At 45.1% G+C, this 19,552-nt stretch overlaps 1 protein-coding gene across 1 annotated transcript in view; it reads left to right on the top strand.

The window, feature by feature from the left end:
- The first annotated feature begins 416 nt into the window (after positions 1-416).
- Positions 417-19,552, top strand: part of LOC110681298 (BMP-2-inducible protein kinase-like) — a 29,017-nt gene continuing 9,881 nt past the window's right edge. Inside the window, exon 1 of the mRNA XM_021857060.1 lies at positions 417-4,446. Within this exon, the coding sequence (XP_021712752.1) occupies positions 1,316-4,372 (3,057 nt within the window). The 5' untranslated portion in view covers positions 417-1,315 and the 3' untranslated portion in view covers positions 4,373-4,446. The remainder of the gene's footprint in view (positions 4,447-19,552) is intronic.

The following is a 19,552-nucleotide window of genomic DNA, read 5'->3' as shown; positions in this document are numbered from 1 at the left end:
TGTGAACGGCAACGCGGTACAACGGCAAAACGGCATGCCCATCTTGATCTACACTTTACTTATCAATCCCGTGTTGACTAAATCCTTTTCAACATTGACTTGACAAGTAGAGTGTAGCTCAAGATGGGGTTGCCGTTTTGCCGTTGTACCGCGCTGCCGCTCACATTGTGCTTGAGGCTTTATGCGTCGGCGAAGCACCAAATTAGAATGCCGACGCCGAACTTCGCCGAAGTTTTGATTTGACTGCCGAACTTCTAATTGTCACTCGAATTGTCAATATTCCTTCCCATGCCATTTTCGATTTGTTTTACTTATGGCCGCACCCTAAGATGAGTTTCTGTCGGAGTTGGTGCGCGATAAAAATGACATCAGTTTCGTAATCTTCACCAGGACCCCGCGCGAGCGAAGTGACATTTCGCGTTTTGACTTTTTACTGGACAGGGACGACCAGAGTTTTTCCACCGTCCAACCAATCCAGCGCAGAGAGCAGCATCACAATCACACACAGTCAACCAGCCATCAATCAGTCAGTCAGTCGTCCAGAAGTTCAGAAGTGCTTTTTCTCTTCTCTATCGTGTCGTGATTACGTTTTCGTTCCGTGTTATCGCGGTGGTGTGGTGTGTCCAATTCCATTTGGCCAGGGTTTTCCCTATACGAAGCTGTGGGCCACCGAAATACCTGGTGTGCGAAGATATTCGTGTTTATCGGATGTAGCTAATCCAAGAAAAAAAGAGTGTTTATATAGGGGAACTTTCTGTGTGCGTTGTGTCAGCCAGCAGAAAAAGAAACTCGAGCAATTTTTTTTTCGTTCGGCGATAAGGAAAAGGGCAGAAAAGGCAGTTATCATCGAGCAGTGAGTCATCCTTGTTATCCGGAGGATTTCGTGGACATCCGTGAATGCAGCTTTGCGCAATTATTATCATTCGTTTGTTGGTGGGGTGAAAATCGAAATGTTGTGGCGTAGCAAAAATAATTGAACAGCAAAACTGGTGCTCGGAAAGTGGGTGCTCTACGTTTAAGAAAAAGAAAAGAGGTGGAGGTGGTGGAGTACCTAGTTGGGGGATTTTCGCGTTCGGGAAACGAAAGAAAGAAGGTCGATCGGAAAGAAGCAAATAAACCAGTGGAAAAAGAGAAACACTGTTCAGGCATACAGGCAAACAGATAAAAGAGGAACGGGAGCAGAAAAGCAGAAGCACGAACAACAAATCAAGAAACATTTTTGCCTTAAGTGCGACGCCGTTACGTTAAAGGGAAGCTATCTCCGGGGGGAGGGTTTCTTTGGATCAGCGTAGGAAGCGAGCCAAAAAGGGAAGCAATGAAAAAGTTTATCTCCAAGTTTGAAAACAAGAATGAGGCAACGCCAAGCAAGGAAACGAACAGTTTCGTGGGGAAAACGTTCAAACTGAGCCGGGACAATGTGGTGACGGTGGAGGAAGTGCTGGCCGAGGGCGGCTTTGCGGTGGTGTTTCTAGTCAAGGGCCACAATGGCCAAAGGTACGCCCTGAAGCGGCTGTATGTGAACAATGAGCACGACTTGGGCGTCTGCAGCCGGGAGATTAAGATAGCCAGTAATCTGAGCGGCCACAAGAACATCATCGGATACATTGACCATAGCATAAACCCCAAGGGCAATGGAGTGCACGAAATTCTGCTGCTGATGCCTTATTGCAAAACGAATCTGCTTACACTGATGAATGCCAGGATTCCAACCGGGTTCAACGAGCAGGACGTTCTGCAGATATTCTGCGATGTGGCAGAGGCCGTTGCCCGGTTACATCAATGCCAAACGCCGATCATTCATCGAGATTTGAAAGTGGAAAACATCCTCCAAAACGACATAGGAAATTTTGTGCTGTGTGATTTTGGGTCGGCGACCGCTCGGGTACTGAACCCTAATACCCACGGGAGGACGCTGGTCGAAGAGGAGATACAAAAATACACCACGCTCTCTTACAGGGCTCCGGAGATGATTGATCTCTTCTCGGGACAGGATATAACCGTGAAGGCGGATATATGGGCCCTCGGGTGTCTTCTCTACAAGTTGTGCTTTTTCACGCTGCCTTTTGGGGAAAGCGCTCTTGCTATCCAAAGCGGACATTTCAGTATTCCAGACAACTCCAAATATTCCCGGGAAATCCATCAACTCATTCGGTACATGTTGGAACCGGACATCGAGAAACGTCCCAACATCTATCAGGTGTGCGAAGTAGCATTTAAAATTGCCGGGAAGACCAACCCGGTGCGGAACCTAACGAAATCTACGGTTCCTGGGTTAGAATTTCTGATCGTTCCACCATACGAGAGCGAAACGAAACGCGTTCCATCGGCCACGAGCTCCAACGTAAAAGCAACGAAACAAACAGCTGCCTCTGCTCTGGAAGGTGGCACATCCGTGGCTCCACGGCAGAGACCCAAGGCCTCCCAATCGGCGAACAATAGTTTTTCTCTGGGACTCCCTTTAAATCCTTCACCCAAGAATATCCTTTCGTCGCCAACTCCTGGTGCAGCTCCGTCGATTCCCCTCGACCAACCAGGCCCTGCTGTGGCCCCTCAAGCGGAACCATTCGTGGCCAAATTCAGCGCCAATTTCCCTCCACCACCAACGCAGGAAATCCCCAACAGTAATCTGTTTCAATCAACCTATCCGGACCCGTTCCGAGAAGCGGATGTCCTCCAAGAAGCCGGATCGTCCCACTCAGTAGTACACCCAGAAGCAAGCGTTCCAACGTGCGATTCCTCAGCGTCTTCGTCCGTTCTGCATTCCCCTAGTCACGCCTCGGCCTCATCTCAATCAGGAACGCCACACGGTACCGGAAGTGGCACCAGTGTAGCTGGCTCTTTGCTCCCTTCCAAGCAACCCATCGTTGGCCATCGGCGCAACATGAGCGACACGTCGGCATTCAACAAAGCCTACACCACAGAAACCTCTCAGTTTCTGGCACCATACGATGTATCATCCAACAACTACCAGCCGCCGCAGAACACGCTCGGAAGTAACGGTTCCGAGCAGAACCTCCATTCCATTCCGGCCACTTTCGATTCACGCTCCTCGAATCCTCAGCTGAACCCAACCGGTACTCAACAGCAACCGTGGAATCCGTTCGGTGATCCCACCCCTTTCAGTCAAATGACCGAAGACCACATCTTCGGCGAGGAGTTCGATAAAATACGACAACAAGGCTCCCAAGGCAGTCTGAAGACTCCGCCGGAATCAACCTCTCGGCATCCCTCACTACCCCAAGTGCAACCTATCCTTAACCAACCAATTCAATCTCTTCCCCTTCAGTCTCAATTCTCCCCGGAGAACATTCCCCCGGATACTCCGGAAGACGATCCCTTCAGCTCGGCGCCGTTTTCCCTACCCGTCCGGGACAAGAACCGCTCGATCAAGCTCGGTTCCAAGCGGGTGATCGTCATCGACGGTGGTTTTTCCACTCAACTGGCCACTCATGTCGGTCAGGCCGTCGATAAAGATCCCTTGTGGAGCTCGCGCTACAACGCCACGAACCGCGGAGCTGTCCTAGCCACCCATCTGGATTTCCTACGAGCAGGCGCGGATTGTATCCTCACCAACACCTACCAAGCCTCGATCGAAGGTTTCATGGATTTCCTCGATCTCAGCGAAGAGGACAGTCTCAAACTGATTAAATCTACGGTAGAACTTGCAAAACTGGCGCGAACCCAGTACCTTGAGGAAAAACGGGACAACAAGTCCCACAAAATTCCATGGGTAGTGGGTTCCATTGGCCCCTACGGAGCACACCTCCACGACGGATCGGAATACACAGGAAGTTACGCGGATACGGTTCCGTTCGCACGGATTCAAAACTGGCACCGGCAGCGGATCAATGCAGTCATCGAAGCAGGAGTCGATGCATTGGCCATTGAAACCATTCCCTGTCGGATGGAAGCGGACGCGCTGCTCGAATTGATGACCGCCGAGCACCCAACGGTGCGGTTTTGGATTTCCTTCCAGTGTAAGGATGGGGCCACATTGGCGCATGGTGAAAGTTTCGCCGAAACGGCCGTTGGACTGTGGACAAAGGCGCGCGCTCTGAAAAACCCCAATCTGATGGCGGTGGGAGTGAACTGTGTCCACCCTCAATTCGCCGTTCAATTGCTGAAAGCCGTCAACGAACGGAGGCCTGACGAGGACAAGATACCGTTGATAGTGTATCCCAACTCGGGCGAAGTATGGAGTGCGGGGTCGTGGACCGGACAGGAGGACTGCATTCCCCTGGAGACGTACGTGCCGCAGTGGATCGATCTGGGCGCGAAGTTCGTCGGGGGATGCTGCCGAACCAATGCGCGGGATATCAAGCGCATCAAGAAAACGGTGCTCAACCTGTACGGAGGTGGTCGGAGTGCATAGGAGCAGGAGACCGATGACACCGAGGAAGCTGCTGGCAAGCTATGATCGGATGGTCGTCTGTTTTCCTGTTGAAGGTGAGTTTGGTATACTTTCCTAAAACCGTAGAAATGGCATTAACCATACACAGTTCAACACATAAAATGTAGACAAAGTTCCGACTTCAGCTCCTGAAAGTACATACATAGTATGTTCGAAGTTTGGAGTTACGCCCTTTTCAATCGTTTAGCTTAATTTTTCCTTAGTGCGGCTTTTATTCCACGAAATTTTGGAAATTTCTCAATGCAAGCTTTGGGCGAAATATTCTTCACACAAAAACACACAACTTTAGTGAACATGTCGCAGCGGTATTTTTATTTGTTCGTGGTGTTTTAGTACAAAAACTCTAAAAATGGATTTTTTACATTTTTGGTAATACAGTCATCTCTCCCTTACTCGATATTGAAGGGACCATCGAGTTAGGGAGGTATCGAGTTACAGAACACAAAAACAGTACAACTGCATTCCAAGGGACCATCGGGTTAGCCTTGAAAACCAACATTTACTATGGTTCTCTAACTCGATATCGAGATACGGAATCGAGTAAGGGAGAGTTAACTGTAATTTATGAACCGTTTATATTTTATCAAGATTGTCTTTCTAATTTTGATAACATACAAACGGTTTCACCAAGCCAAGATTTCCGTAAAATAAATCTGTGTTCAAATTGAAGTTTTCTCTGACCATTTAATATGATTTTTTACCGATATGAATGTGTCGCATGGCTTCATCCTACAAAATGATTGAATTGAACACTTTTCTAGGATTCCCAAAACATGCTACGACAACCTCGTGACAACTTAAGGTTATGATAAATCAAAGCCAAACATCGAATTTTCAAAAGTACAAATATGAAGAATCAAATACTAGTTCGGACTGAAAATTTGTTCTATGGTTTACTCGCTGGAGTTGACCACTAGATCACATGTTCAGCGTACAGCAATGTTTGGTTTTTTACATTTGTGTTCTTCGAAATTTAAAGGTGGCTTTGATTCATCTTCAACTTGAGGCATTTTTAATTAATTCTTTATAAACCTCCACAAATTTAGACATGTCGCATGGCTAACGAAGGTAACTTTTTATTCCACTCGCTGTGTTGGGGAAAATACGGGTAGGACAATTAGCACTTGGCTTGTGTAAATTTGAGATTAAGAGAATTACTTCAGGTACCGAACATTATTGTTTGTTATGAGGAATCTAATTTTTCAACTCAAAGGAATGTGTCATTGCATATTGCATTTCAACGGAAGTATTCTCGGCAAGCTACTACTTCTAGTCGACTCAAACATTGTTACAGGGGACCAACGACGGCAGGGCTAATCCTCTGCAGCCGACTTTCGTAATTCCAGCATAATCTAAGTGACAGCCGTAATTACTGCATTCCAACCAGCCTATGGATATGCCCTATATCAACTGCAGCGATTTGCATTAGACAGGATGTCCCGGGCCCGAACCATCTGACAAGCCAATCGAGCCCTCTGTCACCATGGAAGATGGTGTCTCCATCCATGTCGATAGCCTGATTCCAACACTCGGCATCCAATGAGAATATATATCAAGGTGTGGAAGAAGAAGCAATGACTTAGTAAAGAGAACAGTGCGCATCGTACCTTCGTGCTGTGCGTACACGAATTCTCTCTGCTCTTGGAAGTTTTCTTAAAAACTACCTAAAGCAATAAAACAGTAATTTTCAGTGCTAAAATTAAAAACGGTACTTTTCAGTGCTAAAATTAAAAACGGTACTTTTCAGTGCTACTAAAACAGTACTTTTCAGTATTATTTTTCTACTATTGATCCCTTTACGATCCTTGTTTGGACCCGTGCCTTAGATTTTTCGTTGGCGAAAGCTAGCGGTGGTAATCCTTCTTGGACACCGTCTTGGGAAAAACCCTCTTAGGAGGTCACGTCTTCTTTCGTTTTTTGTTTCACTAAACATGGTTGCAACTACAAATAAAAGGAAGGGTGAATCTCTGAATTCACAACTTCCTTCCAAAAAAGTGGGATTTAAAACTGTCACTAAACGTGGCAAGAATAAAAGAAAGGAAGTTTCTTCGGAATACGAACTTCCTTTCAAAGGGTGAAATGAATAATGTTCATAATTGTATCGAAATAAGCAATCAGTTCGATGCTTTAGACAAATTTTCCGAACACCAAATCGAAGCAGCTTCTAGCCCAGGTTCTTTGATTCAAGTGAGAAAGCAAAGAGTGCCACCTATCGTGGTCAGTTGTTCCGAATTTGGGGGATTTAGGCAGGAGATCTTGAACTCCATTAGGGGAATCAAGGTTTCCTTCCAAATCGCAAAGAAAGGAGACTGTCGCGTATTGCCGGAAACTCTTGAAGATCGCGAACTTTTTCTCAAACATCTTGAAGAGAAGAAGCACAAATTTTTTACTAATCTGCTAATATCAATGCACCCCCTAGCCATGGCCAATCTGCGTTGTTTACACAAACATCCCTATAAACCCCCACGCTGGGAAATACGTTTACCGAAAAAGGCGTTATGAGGTTCTGCACTGCATTATTGTATTGGATTTACTTTAATGGCATTGTTGTTAGCAAATTCACAAAAAGTGAAAGAGAAAGAAAACATTTTTTTTTTAATTTCTTTATTAGTATCATTCCAAACATTACATTCATTATTTATAATATCTAGGTGTTCTGTGTTATTAGACAACACTATCATCCTAGTTTGGTAAAACAAATCTAAGATTTTATTAACATTTTGTTAATAACATATTACATTTCATTTGCCGTAGCAGTTCAGATTGTTTACAGGTGAGTTGATTTCACCTGCTTATAAGAGAAAAAAACGTTTTGAATATACTTAACCTAACTTAATCTAAACATATAACGCATTAATCGTAACAATAGAAGATAATTATTTTATTTGACATTTGTTCCAATGTTTCTACATTTGATATTCTATGTAACTCATTGGTACTATACCAGGGAGGAAGCTTGAGAATCATTTTCAAAATTTTATTTTGAATTCTCTGCAGTGTTTTCTTCCTGGTATTACAACAGCTAGTCCATATAGGTACAGCATACAACATGGCTGGCCTGAAAATTTGTTTGAATGTCAAAAGCTTGTTTTTAAGACAAAGTTTTGATTTTCTATTAATAACCGGATAGAGACATTTTACATATTTATTACATTTGGCTTGAATGCCCTCAAAGTGAGTTTGAAAGTTAAATTCTTATCTAGCATGAGCCCTAGATACTTAACTTCATCTGACCAATTTATTGGAACCCCTCTCATCGTGACAACATGTCTACTTGAAAGTTTCAAAAAAAGAGCTTTTGGTTTATGTGGGAATATTATTAGATGAGTTTTGGAAGCATTAGGAGAAATATTCCATTTTTGCAAGTATGAGGAAAAAATATCCAAACTTTTTTGCAATCAACTACAGATGACACGCAGGCTTCGCACGGTGTCTCTGGTAGAAAACATTAATATAAAAAAATCAGTATCGATGAAACACCCACCAAATGAAAGCTTAGGCTTTCCCCTTTCATTTGAGACCGGTTTGAAAATGTTCTATCGGGAGATCCTGAACATTTTTTTTTATTTTAGTAAGAGATCCGTAAAATTGGTGCTTGTGTCGCGTGATAAGTTTATAAATTCATTGTTTTGGGTCAACATTTTGGTTTGCTGATTAGCGGTATGCCTGTTAATAATTACAATAAATATATCCCAATTTCACACCTAATAATAAATATATATATATTTACACTACACTCTGTCAGGAGACCTGAAACATGAAACCGAAAAGCCATGAAGACAATCGTTCGAAGATTTGCGTATTGTGTTTAAAGAATTTGTGTCTGCAACCGTTATCAGCAATAGTGGTTGATATTATTGAACAGCACATTCTTCACGACATCAGGATTACAGTCTGGTATTGTCCTACAAAAATATGTCGAGCTTGCACCTTTATTCGTTCAGTAACCAGTTCAAACTTTTGAATATAGCACTGTATAAATATAAATACAATTTAAAACCTACCACTCGAAGAATGTAATGATGTGAGAACAACAATCTCACCAAAACTAAAGGGAAAACGTGGTAGACACAGTAATGCAAAAAGTAAGTGCCAATTGAATTGGTTGGTTGTCGAATCTACACGGTTTACCACCCAACTGAGAATCTTATTCAACATCTGTGCAACCAAAAAAAAACATTTGTTCGCTGATGACTTGTTTTTGATTATAAAAAATTTGATTTGAGCACCAGATGAGCGTTGCAGTTGAACAGCTGTCTAAGGGGTTTGGATGTTGCAATCGCCCCAAACATCGCTTTCAAAATCAGCAGACCTAACCAATCAGTTCAGGGGTTTTTAGAGGTAACACATTTGCACTTTGATTTGAATGATTATGCAGAAACTGTAATAACGTAAATGTAAATGCATAAATGCAGCAAAGCCATGCTGAAGGTGTCTGGGTTCGATTCCCGGTCGGTCCAGGATCTTTTCGTAAAGGAAAGTTCCTTGACTTGCCAGGGCATAGAGTATCATCGTACCTGCCACACGAGATACGAATGAGAAAATGGCAGCATTGGCAAAGAAAGCTCTCAGTTAATAACTGTGGAAGTGCTCATAAGAACACTAAGCTGAGAAACAGGCTCTGTCCCAGTGAGGACGTTAATGCCAAGAAGAAGAACGTTCAGGGGTTAGTTGATTATGTGACGTCCAAAAAGGGGGGTTGGCCTGGGCAGTTCGATCTGCAAACGATGGAGAAGGGTCCTTTAATCATTTACCCTGTCGATTATCGAGCATAATTCCGACGTCATCGGGACTCAGGGCCAATGTAAAAATTGTTACCGGCGGATAACATTTACTATTTATTTTTGTATGAGCGCGATAAATTAGGAAAAAAAAAAATGTAAACTAGTGTTCTTCAACGGTGAGTTTGAACGGTGCGGTGGGGTGTCGACATTCGCAACGCAAACCCGGCGAATGAGCAACCCCGAATGGGTGCATGACGGCAGCTAATGCGAAATGGCAGGAAACCACGAAACGCTGCCAGTTCGTGGGAGGATGAGTACCCGAGGCGAAGGATGATTGGGCCGAGCTCAAGAGAACCGGGATCAGAAAGTTGGTGGCATTAGAGGAGTTTAGTTCGGTGTGCCAAATTGTTGGTTGGTAATCTACCCCGTGTGAAAGTGTTCAACCCTAAGCCCACGTGCCATCGAAGTTCGCCTTCAACGTTGATACCGTGTGGAAAAATACGGTGACCGCCAAACCGCCTGAAGACCAGCGGCCGTCAATCGTGCGACTGCTCCGTAGGTCGACCAGCCAAATTCACTTACTCACCAACCATAACCGACTACCGTCGGGATCGGGTGTCCCTAGCCATCGTGGACATCCTGAGGCGGTCCGAGAATCACCGGCTGCATACCCGCCATTAGAGCCGTAGTTCCGGAGAAACAATTCGCCAGTCAAGCCAAATCCCCTTTCGTCGTGCGAAGCCTGCCCTTGCTACGCAAACAAGCTCAGGAGAGCCCGTGCCACGCTCTCACCTTCACCATCCTCGGCCGGTTCGTCCCGCTTTCAGCTTCACCATCCTCGGCCGGTTCGTCCCGCCTTCAACTTCACCATCCTCGGCCTCTTCGGGTTGGGGCAACGCTCCCTAGCCTCGCCGCCCGCCTCCAACAAGGACCTAGGAACCGCCGCTTGCCCTCACTGCCCCCGCACACCACTGTAAGTTTTGCTAATAAATCGATTATTGTCCTGCACACATTCAGTTAGGGATTATCGCGCTCCGAAGACCTCCCCGCGCCAAACGCCCTGAGACTCGGAGCCAAAAGAGGTCTTGTGAACCCCCCCAGCAGACTGCCGTGGCTTAGACCAGCAGTCTTGGGTTGCAACCAGTTCCCTTCTGGAACTGAGCGGCTCCGGGGCCGATGAAAAGAGTCTTATACTGGCGCCCAACGTGAATATCCTTTAAGAGGATCTCAGGAGGGAAAATATATCATCGGATATATTTTTCTTATGTGCGTTGGGGGAGTTTTCGAGTCATTGTCAATTCCTCTAAAATCAATCCACTCTGGTCGCATTATTCTTAAGAAATCAGTGGCACTTTTTGTATTATCGCGGTGGTATAATTCAGCCACGTGGCAAAACCGATTAGTCCTAACTCCTTAACACGAGTGATCAACCGACAAGTTCATTTCCAATTATCCAAAAATCATCACCGGTAGTGCAAAATAATTTCGGGTGAGACCGGAATTGAAAAAGCCGATAGATTTCGTCCTTTTTGAATTGTATAATCACTCTGCTTTCCACGTTTAATTCCACACTGTTTTGAAAATGCCACGATTATCGGTTTCGGGTCCAGATTTTGGGATGCTCTACCGCGGCATGCGTGTGGACCATCTCGATCCCGGAGAACTCGACTACGAGCTGTTTTTGCGAAATGTAGTAATAGGGGACGATGAGTCTCGGGCAAAACGTCGACGTAGGTTGCGCCAGATTCTCAAGGACGAGAGTGATGGGCATGAGTTCATCGTTCACTATGATCTAGATCCAGAAATGGATCTCGATAGTTGCAAGACAATTTTTGCCGTACTCACACGAATTCTTTCTACGGAGCCGCGAGCCCAAGTAGAGTTTTGCCGATCACGTTTGTTGCATCTCGGTCATCGCCTTGCGGTTATTAAAAATCATGCGGTGGGAGAATTGAAAACCAAGGCCGAAGAAGAGTTTACAAAAGTACTGAATTTGTTTTCGGAATATTTTTGGACAGAACAGGAGTTTTACGCAATTGGTGGGGAATCTGAATCTGAGTCAGAGAGGCTCTTAGATGAAGCAATAGGGGGAGTTGATGTGCCGGCATCGACCTCAAACTCAGCCACAGGAACCATTCCGAAGCTACCAGACCCGTCTCAGTTCGTTTCAAAGTCAGACTTCAGTCGTGCGATGACGGACATAGGTAGTCTCATTAAAGCGCTCGCTTCACAGGTGAGTGGACTGAAGGAGGAAATTCGTAGGCAACGCCCTCCTCCGCCAGTTCCACCAAGGCCGTCCTCGGTGCACCTAAATTCTACAAATCCTTTTCGAAATGATGATGTTCGTCCCATTCAATCGGTGACTACTTCGTCGCAATGCCTGGGATCAGCGGACATCCGATCGAGCCGTGGGACTACGGTCCCAACCTCGACTATTAGTGGTAGTGTCCCATATCCACCACCAGGGCCTCCCAACGAAATTCCCAATGGCTCATTTCGGCGCCGGATGGATGAACTGTCATTCAGCCCATTCGGAGTTGCTAATTGCAACCAATCTCCAAATATTCAGAGTAATATTCCTCTACGCCAATCATCGGGTTTAGCTGTGACCTCTTCACCACCCGTGGCACCGTTGCGTAAAATGACTCCTATTTCGCAATGGAAAGTGAAAAAATACTCCGGAAGTGATCATGGCCTGGGTCTAAACGAGTTCTTGTCCCATATTGAACAGCTTGCGATTTCAGAACATGCCACCGAAATCGACCTATTCGATTCAGCGGTGCATCTGTTCGAAGGTCCAGCGTTAAGCTGGTACACCTCGTGCAGAAATCAACGGATGCTGCAAAATTGGCGTCAGTTGGTACAGGAGCTGAAAAACGAGTTCAGACACCCTGATCTCGATTCAGTTCTACGCACAAAAATTTACCAAACACGTCAGCAAAAGGGAGAGTCCTTTCAGCAGTACTATCTGCAAATGAATAAGCTTTTCCAAGCAATGAGTCATCCCATGACGGAGGTTGAAAAGGTCGAGGTGCTCAAAACTAATTTGAGGTACGATGGTCGCAAGGCCTTGGTAGGAAAGAATATTGACACACTCCGGGACTTGCTGACCATAGGCAAAGACTTAGATGCGACAGATTTTTCCGCGTTTACCAAAGTTTTTGCCTCGCCTAAGAGAGAAAATTGTGCAATTGACTATGCCAATAGAAACAATCCAGGTAGCAAGACATTTGTCAATCAAAATCGTCAAAAGGCCCAGCAACAAAATCAGAAGAATCACAAGCCAAATGAGAACAACGCCAAAACTGATCCCAGATCTCTCCCACCCAATAAGCCGAACCAATTGGAGAAAGCCAAGAGATCAGAGGGGTCTACTCCAGATTCAAAACCTGGGCCAAGTAAACCAAGTGCTCTTCTAAAACTAGTTTCTAACTATTCTCCACCCGAGGAGGGTCAGTGCTACAATTGCAGAGATTATCATAATCTCTCGGAATGTCCAATTCCCAGAAGAGTGTTCTGTAATAGATGTGCTTTGATTGGATTCACCACAAACAACTGCCCGTACTGTTTAAAAAACGGGCTGGGGAAGCCCTAAAGCCGCAGGGACTTCCAGCTGCGCGATCGATAGATGCCGCAGAATCTTGGTTGCCAGATCTCTATCAATTATATGAACAGAGATCAGACGACGAAGATGAAGAAAGCGTTCTACCCCAGATTCATAAAATAACTCTGAACAATATGGCAGATGATCGACCACATGCCCAACTCCGAATTTTCGACATTCATGTCAACGCTCTTCTTGATTGTGGAAGCCACTTGTCCTTCATTAACTCAACCCTCCTCGGTAAGCTGCATAACGTTAAGCTGAGGGAACCCTCCCTCCCGGTAGATCTTCGAACGGCAGATGGTTCTCCATTGGAAATTCTTGGTGAAGTCCTCATTCCATATACTTTTAATGGTATGACGAGGGTGTTGCCTACACTAGTAGCACCACATCTGACCAAAGATTGTATCTGCGGGATGGATTTTTGGAAAATTTTTGAAATTAACCCAACCATCTCAATGGTTACTCAGAACGGGGCAACCGAGTTACCCGATCGAGAAATCTCTTCGCCGAATTTGACTGATTCACAAACACAGCGATTGGAAGGAGTAAAACAGCTGTTCAAAACAGCGGCTCTTAATACTCTGGATGCTACACCACTTTGCGAGCATAATATAGTCTTGAAAGAAGAGTGCAGAGACAACAAACCGATCCGCCTATATCCCTATCCCATAGCTCCGAAAATACAGGCGGGCTTATTCGCTGAAATCGATCGGTTGCTAGAAACCGGGATAATCGAGGAATCTAACTCCGATTGGTCTTTGAACATAGTTCCAATTCGGAAAGCCTCGGGGGCTATTCGTCTGTGTCTCGACGCTCGCAAACTCAATGAGAGGACCGTACGTGACGCCTATCCCCTCCCACACCCTGGACGCATACTTGGACGACTTCCCCGCGCAAACTATCTTTCAACAATTGACCTCACGGAGGCCTTTTTACAGATCCCGTTGGCTAAAAGGTCACGGAAATATTGTGCGTTCAGTGTGCAAGGGAAGGGGATGTTCCAGTTCACCCGGCTTCCATTCGGTTTGATCAATAGCCCAGCCACACTGGCTCGATTGATGAACCGAGTGTTAGGTCATGGTGCACTGGAACCGAATGTCTTCGTTTACTTAGACGATATCGTCATAGTAACGGAGACATTCGAGGAACATTTACGGCTTCTCAAGGAGGTGGCGAGACGGTTGAGAGAGGCGAACCTTTCAATCAAAATCGAAAAATCTCACTTTTGCCTGAGTGAAATACCCTTCTTGGGGTACACTCTTTCCTCTCAGGGTTTGAGAATAAATCCTGAGAAGATAAGACCGATTGTAGAATACGAACGCCCTACAACGATCACAAAACTTCGCCGCTTTCTCGGGATGTCCAACTATTATCGGAGGTTTATCCCCGACTATAGTAAGACGACCGCAGCCCTCACAGAGCTTCTAAAGACAACATCGAAGTCAGTTAGATGGACTCCGGAGGCGGAAGATGCTTTCCAGGCAATAAAGGAGAAGTTAATAACGTCCCCCGTGCTGTGTAGCCCCGATTTTGATCAAGAATTCCTCCTACACACCGACGCGAGCGATCACGCCGTTGCTGGGGTGTTGACACAAAATGTAAATAATCAGGAGCGAGTAATCGAGTACTTTTCTAAAAAGCTGTCAACTCAAGAGCGAGCCTATCATGCCACCGAGAAGGAGGGTCTGGCGGCTCTGCTGTCCATAGAACATTTTCGAGGATACATTGAGGGCAGTCATTTTGTACTAGTTACCGACTCCTCCGCGCTAACATTTATCATGCGTACAAAGTGGAAGACTTCCTCACGACTCAGCCGTTGGAGCCTTTCACTTCAAATGTACGACATGACGATTGTACACCGCCGTGGAAAAGATAATGTCGTGCCCGATGCACTTTCCCGTAGCGTAATGGCAATATCGAGCAGTGCGTTATCTTCTTGGTACAGTGATTTAAAACTGTCGGTTTTGAACAGACCTGATGACTACCCCGATTTCCGAGTTGACGGAGATCAACTCAAGAAATTCGTTTTCAATCACGATCTTTCCGATCACCGATACGATTGGAAAATTATCCCAAGTCCTGAATCGCGCGCGGCGATACTTAAGGCATGTCACGATGATTTCATGCACGTCGGCGCGGACAAAACACTCGCTAAAGTTCGTCAAAATTACTACTGGCCCAAAATGGTTAGCCAAATTCGATCGTACATTCAAAAGTGTACGGTTTGTAAAATGATTAAGCCACCTAATTCATCTACGACACCCCCGATGGGTGATATGCGACTTCCAGCGAGACCGTGGCAAATAATCGCTATCGATTTTATCGGTCCGTTACCGCGTTCTAAATTGGGCAATCAATATGTTTTGGTCGCCTTAGATCTATTCTCAAAATGGGTTCAATTGCACCCCTTCTCTAAAATCAGTGCAAAAACACTCTGCACTGAACTGACGCGTCATTGGTTCCATCGGAACTCGGTTCCCGCGATAATTCTGTCCGATAATGCCACAACTTTCACTTCGAAAGAGTTTAAATCTATGCTGGATCGCTTCAAGATTAAGCACTGGCTATCGTCCCGGCACCACTCTCAGGCCAACCCGGTAGAGCGAGTGAATCGGGCGATAAACACGTCTCTCCGCTCTTACGCACGGGATAACCAACGCGAATGGGATACGCGATTGTCGGAAGTTGAGGTGGTCATTAATTCCACAGTTCACTCCTCTACTGGCTTTACCCCGTTTCGGGTGGCGAGGGGAGAGGAAGTAGTTCTCGACGGAAACGAGCACAGCAACTACGAAAATGAAGAAGAAACATCTCTAGAGGCGCGTCTAGCACGCATTAAAGAAGAGTCACCAAAAATGTTCAATTTAGTCCGAAAAAATCTCGAGAAAGCCTACAGAGAGGCTTCGCGTACATATAATTTGAGAGTCCGCCAGACTGCTAAACCATTTGCGGTTGGGGCAACAGTTTACAAAAAAAATACGAAAATCTCAAATGCCAACGAATTTTACAATGCTAAATTAGGGTCACAGTTCCTACCTTGCAAAATTGTGGCCAAGCATGGGTCGTCATCATACGAGCTCGTTGATCAGGGAGGAAAGAACATCGGTGTTTGGCCGGCGTGCTTACTGAAGTCGGCTTAAAACGCTTCCAATTCGTCTCAACGGTAACAACCATAGTCTCTGAATGGTAGAGCTGTAAATATTGAAATGTGACCTTTTAATGACCCCTTGAGGGCTCGACCTTTTTATTGGAATCTCACCTTTGGCCTCAAATAAGCGTTTTAGTCTGTTCTACTTTCCGCGGAGTAAGAACAAGACCCGCTGATTCTGTAGGCATCACTGAGTCTATTAATTCTATTTAGTAATATCAAATTAAAACTTACGGAGACGTCCAAAAACTTACTCGCGCGCGACCGCACTTCGATCCTTACCAATCAAGGATTACCGGCAAACTGATCATTTGCTGCGGAAAAGCGTATCTAGATTCTAAAGGTCAGTAACCTGAATCACAATTCGTGAAACTGCACGAAAATCCAATTTGAATTCAATGTTTTCGAAGTATTGGTGAATGTCCCGGTGGGGCGAATTTGGTCCAAACAATCCACAGGACAAGGACGGAAAACACGAAAGTGTCCATGGTCTCGCAATGGATTGGTATTGGCAAGAAAGTTTACCGATATATTAGATAGGTCCGCAGTTGTGGAAGAGCTATCAATTTAGTTTGTTCGGCACTTTCAAACGCTCGACATGTACTTCTCCGTCGCGGTGCGCAATTCTTTATTCTCTGGCCCGGTCGGCGTAGTGCGTATTGCGTGGAACGATGAGTGTCGCGTATTGTTCTTTTTGTTTTGTAGCTTCTCCGGACAAGCTCCAATTTGTTTTGTGTTATCGATGTGATTTGATGATGGTTGGGGATTTTGACCATTATAGTAATTAGGATCTGCTCATGATTGGGAGCAACGAATAATGCACGTTTTGTTTCGCTATAGTTTGCCTACTAAGGTTGTATTGTTGCTCACTGGTTTCTTAGGAATAGTGTTTTGTTTTTTTTTTCTTTGTAGTTCAAATGGTATTTTTATGAACTATCCCAAATTTCTATTCAATTGTATGTAGTAGACCAAATGTGTTATTATGATTGTGCTAATCGCTTAACTTTGCCCGACCAGAGGGGGATATGTTACCGGCGGATAACATTTACTATTTATTTTTGTATGAGCGCGATAAATTAGGAAAAAAAAATGTAAACTAGTGTTCTTCAACGGTGAGTTTGAACGGTGCGGTGGGGTGTCGACATTCGCAACGCAAACCCGGCGAATGAGCAACCCCGAATGGGTGCATGACGGCAGCTAATGCGAAATGGCAGGAAACCACGAAACGCTGCCAGTTCGTGGGAGGATGAGTACCCGAGGCGAAGGATGATTGGGCCGAGCTCAAGAGAACCGGGATCAGAAAGTTGGTGGCATTAGAGGAGTTTAGTTCGGTGTGCCAAATTGTTGGTTGGTAATCTACCCCGTGTGAAAGTGTTCAACCCTAAGCCCACGTGCCATCGAAGTTCGCCTTCAACGTTGATACCGTGTGGAAAAATACGGTGACCGCCAAACCGCCTGAAGACCAGCGGCCGTCAATCGTGCGACTGCTCCGTAGGTCGACCAGCCAAATTCACCTACTCACCAACCATAACCGACTACCGTCGGGATCGGGTGTCCCTAGCCATCGTGGACATCCTGAGGCGGTCCGAGAATCACCGGCTGCATACCCGCCATTAGAGCCGTAGTTCCGGAGAAACAATTCGCCAGTCAAGCCAAATCCCCTTTCGTCGTGCGAAGCCTGCCCTTGCTACGCAAACAAGCTCAGGAGAGCCCGTGCCACGCTCTCACCTTCACCATCCTCGGCCGGTTCGTCCCGCTTTCAGCTTCACCATCCTCGGCCGGTTCGTCCCGCCTTCAACTTCACCATCCTCGGCCTCTTCGGGTTGGGGCAACGCTCCCTAGCCTCGCCGCCCGCCTCCAACAAGGACCTAGGAACCGCCGCTTGCCCTCACTGCCCCCGCACACCACTGTAAGTTTTGCTAATAAATCGATTATTGTCCTGCACACATTCAGTTAGGGATTACCTCCCCGCGCCAAACGCCCTGAGACCCGGAGCCAAAAGAGGTCTTGTGAACCCCCCCAGCAGACTGCCGTGGCTTAGACCAGCAGTCTTGGGTTGCAACCAGTTCCCTTCTGGAACTGAGCGGCTCCGGGGCCGATGAAAAGAGTCTTATAAAATACTGGCGTAAAAATACTGTTGCTGTTTGCTGTTGCTTCTGGCGTTCCAGAAAAATATGGCAATATTGAGAAAATGTGGAAGACACTGTTGCTTTTGAATAATTTTAGGTGCTCCATTGCTGGAGATTTGAAAATCGTCAATCTGTTTTTCGTAATAATGGGAGGTAGTTCAACATTTCCTTGCCCATACTGTACCACACAAAAAAGATTTATCCAATTTAGCTGGTCATCCACCAATACTTTGTCACATACACGTCCGCGAAATGGAAAAGTCTCGGCTCGGACCATAAACTGGAGGAGCACTTCTTCAATTTTATTTACTATCCACTGCTCCAAATTGATCCAAATACTGTCGAGGAATGGGTAAGCATCAGCAGTATGATTGTGTGATTTATAAAGATGACCTTAAAATAATTGTTTTATCACAGGTGAGGATCATCAGTTGCCAACGCCACAACAAAAGTGGATTCACCAGATGAAACTGTCAGAAGCTTTTGAGAAATCGGCATGTTTTGGAAGTGTAATGGGATCTAAGTTTGCTAGCAATTGTAATTTATTGTACTGTTCTGTAAATTATCTCTTTTAAATGAAAAAATGTATTTCAGGCGCTTGATCATTCTGATCAGGTACATAAAAGTTGTTTTCAAACGAGTTTGGATGATGATTTTGCAGAAAAGTTGAGAACTTTTCAAAAACGTGGATTGCTTACCCAATAGCTCGAAGTTCCATATTTTCGCTATCATATCCCGGAGTTTTGTGAAATCACAGGAAGTGGTTTGAGCAAATACGGCAAACAAGCCAGTGAAACCGTGCATTTCGATTTTCAAGTTGCTTGGAATCATGTTAAGGTTCCGGAGAACTCCGAAGCATATGATCGACAGCTTCTTTGAGCTGTAGTAATGCACAATAGTGAGCATTTGTAAGCCGTATTATCCGTATTTACTTTATCGATATGTTGTGTATATAATTGGTTTAAATAGAATGGTATAATGCTAAATCTAAATCCTTTTTATTAATTGGTTAACTATTCGTACTACAATTTCTCATGGCTACCTAGATAAGCATGAAAGAAAATGTCTGTTGACCATAATTAAGAAATCAGTACTGAAAAAACGGCATTGTACTGTTTTGAAAAAAATGTTCAGGACCCCCCGATAGAACATTTCCAAACAGGTCTCAAATGAAAGGGGAAAGCCTAAGCTTTCATTTGGTGGATGTTTTAGCGATACTGATTTTTTTATATTAATGTTGTTCTACCAGACACACCGTGTTCGTCTTTTGGCGGAGAGGCCTGTGTCATCCGCAAACAAGGATTTTTGACATCCCTGAGGTAACTCAGGTAAGTCAGATGTGAAAATATTGTATAATATTGGTCCCAAAATGCTACCTTGGGGAATACCAGCTCTTACAGGAAGTCTTCCAGATCTGGGGTTCTGATAATTAACCTGAAATGTACGATTTGACAGATAACTTTGAATTATTCTAACAATGTATGTTGGAAAATTAAAATTCTTTAATTTTACAATCAAACCTTCATGCCAAAC

Source organism: Aedes aegypti, chromosome 1 (genome assembly GCF_002204515.2).
Source record: "Aedes aegypti strain LVP_AGWG chromosome 1, AaegL5.0 Primary Assembly, whole genome shotgun sequence".
Lineage (NCBI taxonomy): Eukaryota > Metazoa > Arthropoda > Insecta > Diptera > Culicidae > Aedes > Aedes aegypti.
Note: the sequence above shows the minus strand (reverse complement) of the source record. Positions and strands in the feature narration are given on the sequence as shown.